The sequence below is a fragment of the Rhodamnia argentea genome, chromosome 10 (genome assembly GCF_020921035.1).
Source record: "Rhodamnia argentea isolate NSW1041297 chromosome 10, ASM2092103v1, whole genome shotgun sequence".
In the NCBI taxonomy this organism is placed as follows: domain Eukaryota; kingdom Viridiplantae; phylum Streptophyta; class Magnoliopsida; order Myrtales; family Myrtaceae; genus Rhodamnia; species Rhodamnia argentea.
In genome coordinates this window covers 10,398,100-10,412,878 of record NC_063159.1, presented here as the reverse complement: position 1 = coordinate 10,412,878, position 14,779 = coordinate 10,398,100, and the positions used below count along the sequence as shown (strand labels likewise).

The 14,779-nt window shown below is 39.5% G+C and overlaps 2 protein-coding genes across 2 annotated transcripts; both read right to left on the bottom strand.

Moving 5' to 3' along the window:
- Nucleotides 1-3,797: 3,797 nt before the first annotated feature.
- On the bottom strand, nt 3,798-6,040 carry LOC115742822 (peptide methionine sulfoxide reductase A1-like). Its single transcript, XM_030677331.2, has 2 exons — nt 5,408-6,040; nt 3,798-4,345 (listed from the first exon to the last, which is right to left on the bottom strand). The coding sequence occupies exons 1-2, from the start codon at nt 5,972-5,974 to the stop codon at nt 4,094-4,096; spliced, it is 819 nt and encodes a 272-aa protein (XP_030533191.1). The 5' UTR covers nt 5,975-6,040; the 3' UTR covers nt 3,798-4,093.
- Nucleotides 6,041-6,832: 792 nt separating this feature from the next.
- On the bottom strand, nt 6,833-9,058 carry LOC115742823 (nucleoside diphosphate kinase 1-like). The gene is made up of 4 exons (XM_030677332.2): nt 8,864-9,058; nt 8,244-8,292; nt 7,922-8,153; nt 6,833-7,187 (listed from the first exon to the last, which is right to left on the bottom strand). Exons 1-4 carry the CDS (start codon nt 8,912-8,914, stop codon nt 7,073-7,075), a joined length of 447 nt encoding a protein of 148 aa, XP_030533192.1. The 5' UTR covers nt 8,915-9,058; the 3' UTR covers nt 6,833-7,072.
- Nucleotides 9,059-14,779: the final 5,721 nt, after the last annotated feature.

The following is a 14,779-nucleotide window of genomic DNA, read 5'->3' as shown; positions in this document are numbered from 1 at the left end:
CCTACTAGTGTCAAAGAAACGTCAACGAAAAATGAGTTGGAACGGAAGGGTCGAGATAGTACATCTGACTTGTGGCTATACTTCGACAAGATACATGATGAAAGCGAAAGTAAGTATAATATAAATTGTAAATATTGTTCGCAAACATATAAATTTACGAAAGGAGACGGTTACGGAACATTCCGTCGGCACCTGACGAAAAAACATCCAACGTAAGCGGGGATCGACAATACGCAACAACAAATTTCCGGGTACGCCAATTCTAATACTCATCCTTTATTCCGTTACACCGATGCACTTTATAAACAAACATTAGTTGAATATGTTGCCCTTGATCATGCTCCGTTTACTACTGGTGAAAATTTTAATTTGAAATATTTGATAAATACTGCGTTGGTTCCGCAAGCACCAATTATTCCAAAAAGTACTCTTAAACGTGCAGTTTTTCATCTTTATAAAAAAAGAAAAAAATCTTTAGCAATATTTTTTGCGGAATTCAATGGACGTGTGCATATAGGTAACGATATTTGGAGTGATCCTTGGTAAATTCATTATTATATGGGTGTCACGTGTCATTGGATATGTGACGATTGGACCATTCAAAAAAGACTTATTGCATTTTGAGTTTTTTATGAAAAACATTCGGCTCATAATATTTATAAAATAATTAAGCAAGTTTTAGAAGAATATAATTTGATAAATAAAGTATTTTCAATTGGTTTTGATAATGCCGTCGCAAATACCACTTCTATTCCCGACTTAGAAAATATTTGCAAACCTTCTTTTGGCGGACAATTTTTTCACATTAGATGTACTTGTCATGTTTTAAATTTATGTGTACAAGATGATTTACGAACTCTTGACACTTCTCTCGCCCTACTAAATGGTGCAATTAAATTTTTATGGAGTCGTGTCCATTTTATGAAATCATGGGAAAAATTTTGTAAACAACATGAAAGAAGGGCAAAAAGATTTCCAAAAGATATTCCAACTCGTTGGAATTCTACCTACGAGTTGCTTCGGCAAACTTTTCATTACAAAGATTTATTATCTATGTTTATTTCACAAAATATTCCCGAAATTACTTTACTTCCGCAACATTGGGACGTTTGCAAAAAAAATTTAGATTTTTTGAAAATTTTTAATGATGCTACTAATACTTTATCTAGTATTTATTATCCTACTACGCATTTATTTTTAATAGAGTGTGTTAATATTGGTAGTGTTTTTAGTAAATATGAAAATGATACTGAATTAGCTCAAACTATTTTAGTAATGCAAGAAAAATGGTTACATTATTATATTCAAATTCCTCTTGTCTATTTAGTTAGTATTGTTTTTTATCCACGTATTAAATTAGACGGTTTACTAGATTATTTGAACGTGTATTATCATGATTGTTTACATTTGGAAGATTCAATAGATATTTCAAATATACAAGGAGATGTTAAAGAATCTATAGTAGTATTATATGGAGAATTTTGTAGTAGATATGGTTTAAGTGATTCTGGATCTTTACAATCTATTGCCTCACGTAGCGAAGGTGGTAGTTCACTTAGTAGATAGTATAATATGCTCAAGAGTAGACAAAAATAAAAATAAAAATGGGCAACAGGTAGTATTTCTAAATTAGAAAAATATTTAACCACTCAATTTGAGTTTTGTAATGCAGAACATAGTACATATTTCGAAATCCTAAAGTGGTGGAAGAGTCACCAAATCGATTACCCAGTTCTCGTCCTCATTGCTCACGAGATATTAGCAACCACTTCTTCAACGGTTGCATTTGAACAAGCATTTAACGCTGGAGGATTAGTTTTGGACTCTCGCCGTTCAAGATTAAGCCCAGAGTCCGTGGAAGCTCAAGCTTGTGTTGACGATTGCACGAAGGCGAAATTTCGACACCAAGAGCTGGTCGATAACACGAATTTTTTAGCGAGAATTGTGGAGATACCACCACCACGGGTACCACAACAAGTAGCGACGATTGATGATGAGGTAAGTTGGGGTTATCAAAGGTAAAAGAACTACATGGGCTTTGATTCTTCTATCCCCAAGAAGATATGTAGGCGCGTAATGATAATTCATTAAGTTCAAGTACATTCCTCCTCTCTTTTTTTTTCCCCACATTTTATTACAATATACAATTTGATTATATTTTATAATTTATAATTTATTATGTTTATTTTATTATTTATTATTTAAAAAATTAAAATTAAAAAACGGAACCGGAAGGAATCGGTTCGGAACCGCCGGTCCCAAACCGGAACCGGAACCGTTATTTCCAAGGGCCGGTTCCGATTCCAACTTTTCGTGAAACCGGAACCGGCCATGTCTAGGTTCCCCATCGATCCTATTCCTAATTCAAGTTCTATCTTGAAATCATGCTCATCCCTAGTTGCACCCGTCATTCATCTAGTTCCCAAATTTTCAGCAAAAAACAGATGCTATGTCATCTTCCCTCCCTTCACATCTAAGCCAGTGCGGTTGTCCAGTGAATGAACGCGTTACACAAACCGTATCCTTCATTTGACTTATCATCCTCACGGTTCCCAGATTTCTATTTGAGTCCTGTGTCGTCTGTTGGAGTGAGTGGACAACGGTACATGGGAAAGCGGACTTGTGTATGTTTTTTTTTGGTAAGGAAGACTTGTGTATGTTTATGGTCGAAAACTTGAGAAACTCGACTCATCGTTGTAGCGATGCGCAAAGCGAAAACATCATTTTTTTTTTAATCTCTAGAGCCTATATAGAAATGTTGAAGCACCAATTGAGATTTGAGAAAAATTATCAAAAAATAATAAACATATTGCACGGATGTCATTTCAATTGTAAAACTTTCAATTTCGCTCATTGAATCTTAAATTTTTTAGCGACTTGCTAATGTAATTATTCACTTCCTAGAAGGGCCGAGAGGATCATCGGGGCCTTAGCTATGGCTAGCAACCATCATTTGGTGCCAGGTCTAGCTGGTGAGGGCTTCATGAGCAAGGATTGTGGCCCTTGTCAACCAGATCTAGCCGTGAAGGCTCTCGTATGTGGCCAACGATGATCACCAACCATCGTTATGGCCTCGACGACCCCTGTCGACCCTTCGGGAAGTGAAGAGTGAAAAACACAAAGGAGAAAAAAGAAAAGAAGAGAAAAAGGAATCACAAAAAATCCAAAATATTTTTAAAAAATTGTAAAGATCTTCCAATTACATAAGACAGGCTACGAACACGTCAAGGATTTCCAACTAATTTTGGCCCGGAGGCTACATTGACAAATCGTCAAAAGGCTTGGAACTAAATGGCCAAACTAAAAAAATTTAAGACTATATTGATATCCATACAATAAATTTACAATTTTTGGTAATTTTCCCAATTTTCATTTGGTGGTCTTATTTTTTAAGTGAATTTTCAGATGTTACAATTTTTGTATGCGGGCTAAAGAGAGCAATAAGGTGGGTTACGATTGATAATAAGAGAGCTCATGTGATGTTCAAGGAGCAGGTTTAGAAATGTTTCGTGGTTACTAAGATTCAGAACTAGCCCGCCTTCAAACTGATGTTAACTAAATTTCGAGGGCAGAATATAAACTTAACGTGAGGAGAATGTAACATATCATGATCAGGAAAATTATCCAATACTAGGTGGTAATCAAGGAAATGGAACGGATGTCCATTAGTAGACTATTTCCTATTTAATGATCTTAGTTTCTAAGTGGATTTTGGATGCAACAATTTTGACGACAATTTTGACGACAACCAATCATAAGAACGAACATATACAAGAGCGGATGGATACAACAGAATCAGTAAAGGAATGGCGCCAGAAAATTCCTCTTCACATTAAACCCATATTACTTTTGCAGGGACGTTACCGACAATCAAAATGTAAGAACAAGACTATCTATATCAAAGTTAAACCATACCAGAACCATGTAAAAACAGTATCCATATACTTACAGACAAGGGTTAAATTTCTCACAAGACGAACTCGAAACATCAGCCCTCTTAAGCAGTGAATTGCAGAGAAGCTTATTTAACATAAACTGCACCTCAATCGCTAACCTGTGACAACTCCAAGCCTGACGTTAATGCCAATCTCTTTCAGCCATAGCAACGAATAGGATCATTGCAACCTTTATCAGCAGATTGTTTGAAACCAAAACGGCCTCCTTTAGAGAGATACTGCTGGTGGTATTCTTCTGCACGGTAGAACTTCTTGGCAGGCAGAATTTCGGTGACAATGTTTCTATTGAGGACTTTCTGCTGCTGCTCCATGGATTCTCTAGCTGCTTTCTCCTGTTCTGGGGTGTAGTAATATATTCCTGACCTGTACTGAGTGCCCACATCATTCCCCTGCTCAATGCATCATTAAACCGTTAAAATCTGGGAGTCATACTTGTTATACATGCAAAATAGCCAGAATAAATGGTTCTAACTAGTAAATTAGCATTTCATGCCCAACATTCCTCAATGACATAGCATTAAACGGAGTGGTATGGCACCATGTGATTCATTTTGATGCGCACCAATACTAATGAAGAGATGAGTCGGTAAGAAGACCAACACTATAGGTCAGAGAATACACAGCTAAAGAAAAGACATGCAGCCTTAGAAGTGGTAAAACTTGCGGAGATAATCTGGACATCAGAGGATCACGAGCAGAACTTAGCACTAACTAATTATCAAACTCCTCAGCCATCTTCGGAGTAGCTTCCAAACATCAAACACCTTCAAGTCGGTAGCTTGTCAAAACACTTCTCTAAGTGCTCTGAATGTAATAATCGACCGCACACTTCATATCACTGTGAAACAGAGTGGGGAAAGCCTCATATGGACCCATCTAACCCACTGTCCTTAGCAAGATAACAGTAGACAGACTCATCTAACCTCCAGTTCAGCAAGTTTTCAGGTAAATCTTCTCATAAAACATCATTGCGAGCTTGCTGCCAGAAGAGTGCGAAACATGAGTTAAGTTTTATCATTGCTTTGACCAGAGAAGAAACCCGTAGAAGGGCCATGCTATTATCTTTAGTCATAACCAAAGCATAAACCAGACTCATCGAAGGAGGAGCACAAAACCTTGTAGCTGAACTGGATGAGCGATCAGGTTGGTAAAGGAAACAAAGACAATAGAGCCATCGAGAGCTGCGATGGCGAGCACAACAATTACAGCATCACTATATCATGTGTTCAGAAGTAGAACGACCGCGGGTCAACACGTCGCTGTTTTCCACAAAGCGACAAAGCAGACGACAAGCACCCTGCAAACTCACTCAGCGAGAATTCAATCACCCGACCAACCCTCGTAATCAGCGAACCAGGAACTATTCCACCTCCAATTCCATCTCAACAATCTACGAAACCTCATCGAAGACGAAAAAAACAAAGAAATTCTCGAAGCCCAATGAAATTCACCTGACGATTGAGGGTGGTGGGGTCGTGCCGAGCCCAGAAGACATCGAGAAGATTCTCGAAGCTGCACTCTTTGGGGTCATACTGGACCCTCACCACCTCCGAGTGGCTCGTCGTCCCGCTACACACGTCCTCGTAGGTCGGATTATGCAAGAACCCCTGGGTGTAACCGACCTCGGTCTTGGACACGCCGGGGACTCTCTGGAAGGCCAATTCGACGCCCCAGAAGCAACCGGCGCCGAATTGCGCGAACTGCTGGCCCGGCGCCGGGACGTCCTCGTCGGGACCCTGAGCGATGGAGGAGTCCATGGACGAGGGGTCGGGGGTCTTGGGCCCGAAGCCGAGCTTGTTGAGGATGTTCATGGGGGATTTGTAGGAGGAGACGAGCCGCGAGTTCCGGGGGCAAGCGGGCTTGGAGAGGGAGGGCGGGAGTTTGGAGAGAGAAAGGAAAGGGTTGGGGAGAGAGAGAGCGGTGGCGGGTTTAGAGAGGGAGGAAGAGACGAGAAGCAGAAGGGAAGAAGAAGAAGAAGAAGAAGAAGAAGAAGATGCTCTGCAGGCTGAGGTGAGCATTGTGGTGGTTAGAGGGTGACGTGCGGGGCTTGGTTATGCCGGGGCTGGGGATTGGAGAGAATTGCTTTCCTTACTTGTTTTGCTCTTCAATATTTACACCAATTCCCCCTTTTCCTTTCATTTTTTGTTCCATTTATCCGGTTTTGGTAATTTAGCAATTGGCCGTGCCGTGTCGTGTGTAATAATTCAATTTGTCTTTTTGGTCTGCTATATATGCTCCGACTCTTTGTAAAACACGCTAATCGATTTCTACACTTATGATACTAGCGTTTTCACCCTAAATTTCTTTACCAACAAAGTCGCATGTCTATTGACATTCGATTTGTTTTCGAAAGTGGAAAACATGATGATTGCAAGATAAAAGCAAAACTGTTTATCAATGGGAAGCGGATCAAGGTGTCAAGCTCATTTTGCTTCTTATGGGTCAATGGTACCAAAGCGTGGAATTAGGCTAATAAATCCTTTATCAATTTTAAAAAATACGGTTGTTTCCTCGCTAAGTTAACTTCTTTTCAGTTGAATAGGAAGTCAACGAGGGTAGATATTAGAGCTATAATCCAATCGCATGGTTTTTTGCCCTTTTCTTGAAAATCCTTTGGAAGCAAGGAACGGAGCCGCATGGGGAAGTTCTAAAACACGTGACGTGGCCTACGCTTTCGCCAATCAGCGCGTATTGCCTGCAGCGCAAGAGAATTGTTGGTGGGAACCCACAGCTGCGGCGTCGTTTCAAAACTAATTTTCCTTGGCATGGGCAAGAAAAGTTAGTTATCTGCATGTTATTCGCTGAAACGTTCAAACATATATCGAGCTTTAACTTCATCCGCATTCACCTCGTGAAGAGAACAGAGAGAGAGATTCTAGGGACGATCAGAGAGTCGCTAACCAGCCACCAGCCAGACATCACAACTATTTTCTGATGCTACAAACTGTTCTTGGTAACTAAGTGAAACAAACCTCACGGTACATGTTCATGAAACAGAAACAGATGTTTCTGCTGGATATCATCCTCATCTCCATATGTTTACAGACCTCTAATGCTTACAGGTCCACATGTATCAAACACAGAGTAGTAACTAAGCATCCACCAATTTGAATACCTCACTCGTAGATCCAAGGATGAAGGCTGCTTTGCCAGTTCACGGTCCCGTTGGGGAACCACAGAGCAATTTCCTTCTTAGCACTCTCGACAGAATCGCTTCCGTGGATTACATTCCTGAGGTTTAAAGGAAACACGTGAGGAATGCTCATAAATAGAAGTCAATTCCGAATACCCGTTATCCCTAGCCCTCACTCCAAATTGGTTAAAATAGAAAGAGCAACAAATGATTTCGCTACATTGGCCAGCATACAGGGTAAAGTTTCTTGATCCTGCACAATCCCTGGTAGAGCAAATGAGAAATCAATTCCACTTCACCAGGGCGCCTTACGTATGAGTGCAGATCTCCTCTATCACAAACGTAAAGAAAACTCGAATGTAGAAACATCACTTGTTAAGATCTATATTTGCATTTAGGATCACAAGCAGATCCAGAAAATCTATTATGGGACAACGAAATTTTGATTGAAGTATCTCATCCATCCATGTCATGAAAAGCAATACTGATGCCAGCTGGCACATTTGCAAAACAAACTCCATGAAAGAACTCCTCTTTTTTCCTCTCCTCTAATATAGGCAAAGTTAACAGCTGTAGAGTTGGGAATTTCCATGTCCCCCAGTTTAAAATTGCTCAATCATTCACTTGGGACCCATCACATGTGAAATGCATAAAAATTTCAAAGACCAATCTAAAAACCACCTTATAACTGAACCTTTTAAAGTCTGTCTGTCATATGCTTTGACATAGAAGATACAACGAACAGCTCGGAATGAATTTGCATCAAGAACACCAATCAAACAACTGGATCAAAATAGACAACCGGACATTAGTCCATGCAGAGGAGACATACCTGCCGATCTCCACCGCAAAACTGCCACGGATAGTACCAGGATCCGAGGCCGACGGGTTAGTAGCTCCTATGATCTTCCGACCTGTAGTAACAACATTTTTACCTTCCCATACCATAGCGACTACAGGACCAGATATTATGTACTCGACTAAGCCCTCAAAAAACGGTTTTGATGAGAGATCCTCATAGTGTTTCTCAGCAAAAGGGCGCTCCACGCTAATCAGCTTCATTCCTATAATCCATTACGCAGTCTTTAAGCATTAAAACTGGGTTCATGATAATGATGAAGAAAGTAGATTATAATACTGATAGCAGCCATTACCTTTTAAATAGAAACCTTTCTTCTCAAATGTGCTGATGATCTCACCCACCTGTACCAAGCATAAGACATCACTAAACGAGCAGGAGTGATATCCTCTGCACAATGCTAATCTCAATCTCCCGCAAGTAGAGAAAAGTTCCAAGGCAAATGAAATACATGCACCATCGAAAAACTAAAACTAGAAATCATTCACAAATTCAATGGGATATCATAAAAGCCATCTCAATAGATTTTTCACGTGCCTATGCTCAGAATAAGGAAAAGGCTCGATGTGATCATTCAACAACCTTCAATCATGTGGCGTCACCATTCCCATACGACTCTAAGCAACTTTATTAAGGCAATCGACCCAACAAAAGCATTCGTACGCCTAGAAACGACATAATACTAACATCACAGCTCAGAATGGGGAGCAACTGGTCCAACCGCGAATGTCCAAAAAAAAATTGCCACGAATTCCAACCATTCCCCGGGCCAAAATCACCCATTTGCATGATATATATAGCACATCCTAATTTGCCGATTAACTACAAGATCTCACTTTGCTTCCAAATCAGTACAGAGACTGAGTTGGGTTCGACAGGGCTCAAATTCATTGAAAGAGAGTAATTAGAACAAACCAAGCCTCGCTGAACACCGTCGGGTTTGATCATGATGAAAGTCTGCTCCATCTTCACACTTCACTGAACCAAACCCACCGAGACAGCGTGCACAGAACCCTTCGCTGTTATGTATGTCGCGCAAGCAGAAGGGGGTCGGGATTAGAGGGTGTTGTATGCATACCAGGTTCATGTACTCTGGACCAGCTTCTTTGCAAGCCAAAGTCGGGCCGTTTCTGGCTTAGACATTAGAGACGTCGTTGTGGGCTTGTGCAATGGTCATCAATGGACTGTGCTCCATCTAATCTCGTTCTCTTTGTATCTCAATGGCAGCCTACTGAAATGGTCAGAATTGGACCCCAAAAAAAAAAAAAGAAATGGTCAGAATTGAAAAATAAAAAGGGAAAATTCACAAAAAAAGAAATCCCAAAATTACATCCACTGACTGACTGACATATTACCATATATTTTCTTGTGACACCATAATTCCTAAAATTATATCAGTATGACACATTTAGCCAAAACTAAATTTGTAAATATGTGATATATTTACTCTCCGTCAAAATTCCATTCACAAACACCTCTAAAAATCTCAAATGAAACGGTAGTGATGTGGCATTCCATGGCAAAAATATGTCAACCTATAATATGTTTTTCCCCCTTGTTTTCCTTTTTTTTTTTTAACTTACACCTTCGTTATCTTTTTTGTTTTGGCCGCGGCTAGGTCGATGGCAATAACGACAGTAAGGGCAGCGGCGTCGATGATGAAGATGGAGGAAGGAAAAAAGAAGTCTTGACAGAAAATAAATATGAGGCAGAGTCTAAGTTTAGGATTTTGGTATTATAAAAAAAAATAAATCCAGGATAAATGTATCGCATTGATATAAGTTTAGAGTTTTTTGTCTCACAAAAATTTGAGGTAAATGTATCACGTGAGTACATATTTATATCAAGTACCCGATACAATTTTGAGATTTTTAGTATAAAAAAAAGTTTAAATACATGTGTCTAAGTGGGCATAATTTGGGGTCTTTAGCAACTTATACCACATAATTGTGCGCTCTGCAAGATCGACTTGAAAGGAATGGATCGATGTTATATTCTCCCCTCAAATCCTATAAGCAGTCCATCATGGGGCTTTATAAGAGAAAAATAGTCGAAAAATATGAAACATCGATTCGCTAGAAACCAATGCTTTGTGTTTCGGAACACGAAGGGAAAGTGGAGGAAAATGGAGGACGAGGGAGGAAAAGGAAGTCAATTTTGCAACTTTATGTTGAAATTGCCTTTCTTTTTCTGCACGTTGATTTATTTCTTAGTTGTCCTTGTTTTTAGGAGTTAGTGGAGTAGTTGGAGATCATGGTTGTTATGGATCCTATTTTGGTGCTATTTTTGTTATGTGCTTGCCTATTTAAAAGGCTTCAAAGATTTGAATAAGATTAAGCCTTATCTCTCCTTCCTTGAAGATATTTTTTTTTATCTCTCTATTTCTATTGCTTACGAATCTACAAGTGGTATCGAGCTGTGAGACCCTAAGAACAAAAAATAAAAAAAAAAGCGTGAGGCGGTAAATAAGTTCTTTCGTCTATTTTCTTTGTTTACCCAATGGCGACAGATTCCAATTTTGTGCAAGCAGCCATCCCACGCTTTGATGGTCACTAAGATCATTGGAGCATGCTAATGGAGAATTTTTTACGGTCAAAGGAGTATTGGCCGGTCGTTGAATCTGGAATTCAAGAGCCACCAGTAAGCACATCTTTGACAGATCCCCGAAACGTAACCGGAAGCTAGAAAGTCGAAGGATCGAAGGCAAAAAATTATCTCTTTCGGGCTATCGATCGTCCCATCTTGGAAACTATTCTTTGCAAAGAAACTTCCAAGGATATTTGGGATTCTATGAAGAAGTATCAAGGTTACGTCGGGGTGAAGCGTGCACAGCTTCAAGCCTTGAGATGGGATTTTGAGACATTAGCAATGAAGGATGGAGAATCAGTCGGTAGCTATTGTGCCAGAACAATGGAGATCAGCAACAAGATCCGATTCCATGGCGAAAAGATGGACAACGTCACCATTGTGGAGAAGATTTTGCGTTCCCCGACTCCAAAGTTTAATTATGTTGTCTGCTCAATTGAAGAGTCGAAAGACATAGATGCACTCTCTCTTGATGAATTGCAAAGCTCCTTATTGGTCCATGAGCGGAAGATGAACCGAAGTTCAACAATGGAGGAGCAAGCATTGAAGGCTTCTACTAATACTCATTCCTTCAATTTCGGAGGAAGGGGTAGAGGTAGAGGTAGAGGAAGGGGAGATAGAGGAAACAGAGATGTTGGCAAGAATTTCAAAGCCAATAATGACCAATATCAAAGCAAAGGGAGAGGACGAGATCTTGACAAATCCAAGGTAGAGTGCTTTAGAAGTCATAAATTTGGCCATTATGCATCCGAATGTTATACTAGACCGCCTCATGATAAAGAAAAGGGAGAGAGTTCAAATTTTGTTGAAAAGAAAGAAACAGAAACATTGTTGATGGCTGTTCAAGATAAAAAGAATCCCGAGTCGGATATTTGGTATGTGGATACAGTCTGTAGTAATCACATGAGTGGAAGTAAGTCTTCTTTTTCTTATCTAAATGAAGATTTTCATTCTACTATGAGTTTTGGTGATCACTCTACTGTGAAAGTGATGGGAAAAGGTGATATTAAGATAAGAACCAAGAATGGTTTTGTGGAAACGATCTACGATGTGTTGTATGTTCCTGACACGAAAAGTAACTTATTGAGTGTTGGTCAGTTACAAGAAAAGGGTTATGTTATCACTATTAAGAAGGATGCTTATGAAATTTATGATTCTGTTAGAGGTGCTATTGCAATTGTTCAGATGAGTTCAAATAGATTGTTTCCATTAAAGATTGAAAGTATTCAATCTTGTCTGGTGGCTGAAATGAAAGATCCCTCATGGTTATGGCATTTTCGTTATGGCTACTTGAGTTTTGGTGGATTGAAGACCCTCCAACAGAAAAACATGGTAACGGGTCTTCCTCAAATTACTACTCCTTGCCAAGTGTGCGAAGATTGTGTTGTTAGCAAACAACATCGTTCTCAATTTCCCAAAGGAAAGTCATGGAGAGCAAAGGATGTTTTGCAGCTAGTGCATTCGGACATTTGTGGTCCAATAAACCCATCTTCTAATGGAGGTAAAAGATACTTAATTACCTTCATTGATGATTTTTCCAGAAAAACTTGGGTTTATTTTTTACAGGAAAAATCAGAAGCATTCTCCACATTTAAAAGCTTCAAAGCTCGTGTTGAAGATGAAGCGGGAAAGGCCATTAAGACTCTTCAAACGGATCGTGGTGGCGAATATTGCTCAAAAGAATTTGAAGTTTTTTGTGCAGAGCATGGCATTTGAAGAGAGCTTACGGTCGCATATACACCACAACAAAATGGTGTATCCGAAAGGAAAAATAGAACCATTCTCAACATGGTGAGAAGCTTGTTGGCAAGAGGAAAAGTTCCAAAGACTTTTTGGCCAGAAGCGATAAATTGGAGTATTCATGTTTTGAACAGAAGTCCAACTTTTGCTGTTCAAAACATGACACCGGAAGAAGCTTGGAGTGGCAGAAGACCAACTGTAGATCACTTCAAAATCTTCGGATGCATCGCATATGCCCATGTCCCGGATGACAAAAGGAAGAAACTTGATGACAAGGCTGAAAAATGCGTCTTTCTTGGTGTAAGTGATGCATCCAAAGCATATAAATTATTCAATCTACTGATAAAGAAGATTGTGACCAGCAGAGATGTTGTTTTTGATGAAGAGAACATTTGGGATTGGAATAGGCAGCAGCCTACCCAAGTTCTTTATGACAATGATGCTGAACAGGAGCAAATTTCAGCGCCCCATATTCCCGAAATTCCATCAAATACAACTTCTACAGCTGAAACCTCACCAACAATTGTTGAAGTCAATGAAGAAGAGGGTCAATCTCTTCGACGTGTTAGAAAAAGGCCTACTTGGATGGAAGACTATGAGGTAACTGGAATTGAAGATCCAATTACTCACTTCGCTTTGTTTTCAGACCGTGACCCTACAACTTTTGAGAGTGCTTTCAAAGAAGAAAAATGGCGAAAAGCGATGGATGATGAAATCGATGCCATTGAAAGAAATGAAACTTGGGAGCTATCCGATCTTCCTAATGGTCACAAAACCATTGGTGTAAAATGGGTCTTTAAAATAAAGCTGAAAGAAAATGGTGAAGTGAACAAATACAAGGCACGCTTGGTAGCCAAGGGATACAAGCAGCAATACGGGATCGACTATACAAAAGTTTTTTCTCCGGTTGCAAGACATGACACAATCAGATTGGTGGTTGCATTGGCGGCGCAAAATTCTTGGCCTATTTTCCAACTAGATGTCAAATCGGCATTCTTGCATGGGTACTTGGAGGAGCAGGTATTTTGTCGAACAACCTCCTAGTTATGTTAAGATTGAAAATGAGCATAAAGTTTACAAATTGAAGAAAGCCCTTTTATGGGCTAAAACAAGCCCCACGAGCTTGGTATAGTCGCATCGAGACTTACTTTCTTAAAGTTGGTTTTTTGAAATATCCCTATGAGCATACACTTTTTGTTGAGATTGGAGATAAAGGAAAAATGCTCATTGTCCGCTTGTATGTTGATGATCTAATATTTACGGGAAATTGTGATGCCATGTTTGAAGAATTCAAGAAGTCTATGATGGATGAGTTTGAAATGTCTGATCTTGGTATGATGCATTACTTTCTTGGCATAGAAGTAATACAATGGAGTGATGGGATTTTTATTTCTCAAAAGAAATATGTGGGAGAAATTCTGGAAAGGTTTCGGATGAAAGATTGCAATCCCGTGAACACTCTAGTTGCATTTGCCTTAAAGCTACACAAAGATGATGAAGGGAAGAAGGTGGACAGCACACTTTACAAACAAATTGTGGGCAGCTTGATGTATCTAACCGCAACAAGACCCGACATAATGTATTCTATGAGTTTAATCGGTAGATATATGGAGAATCCCACGTAAATGCATTTGTTAGCCGCCAAGAGAATCCTTCGTTACTTGCAGGGAACTAGAGACTTTGGGCTGTTTTACAAGAAGGGTGAAAAGTCCAATTTGCTAGGGTTCACTGACCGTGATTATGCAGGAGATCAAGATGATAGGAGAAGCACTTCTGGTTATGCCTTTATGTTTGGGACGGGTGCTATCTCGTGGTCATCTAACAAGCAACCAATTGTCACCTTGTCAAGTACAGAAGCTGAATTTGTCGCTGCAACAACTTGTGCTTGTCAAGCTACTTGGCTAAGGAGAATTCTTGAGGAGCTGCAATTCAAGCAACCAAGAGCTACTAGAATTTTTTGTAACAACAACTCAGCAATCAAACTCTCGAAAAATCCCGTGCTACATGGAAGAAGAAAGCACATTGACGTGAAGTTTTATTTCTTGAGAGATCTTAGCAATGAGGGAACAATTGATTTAATCTACTGCAGGAGCGAAGATCAAGTTGCTGATGTATTTACCAAAGCCCTCAAGATGGAGTCATTCGTAAAGTTCAGAAGGTTACTAGATGTTTGCACGTTGAAAACAGTCAAGACTTTAAACTGAATGTTAGCAAACATCAATTTAAGGGAGGAATTGTTGAAGTTGTCTTTCTTTTTCTGCACGTTGATTTATTTCTTAGTTGTCCTTGTTTTTAGGAGTTAGTGGAGTAGTTGGAGATCATGGTTGTTATGGATCCTATTTTGGTACTATTTTTGTTATGCGCTTGCCTATTTAAAATGCTTCAAAGATTTGAATAAGATTAAGCCTTATCTCTCCTTCCTTGAAGATATTTTTTTTTATCTCTCTGTTTCTATTGTTTACGAATCTACACTTTAACGAGGAAAAAGGGGAACATCAAATTTTG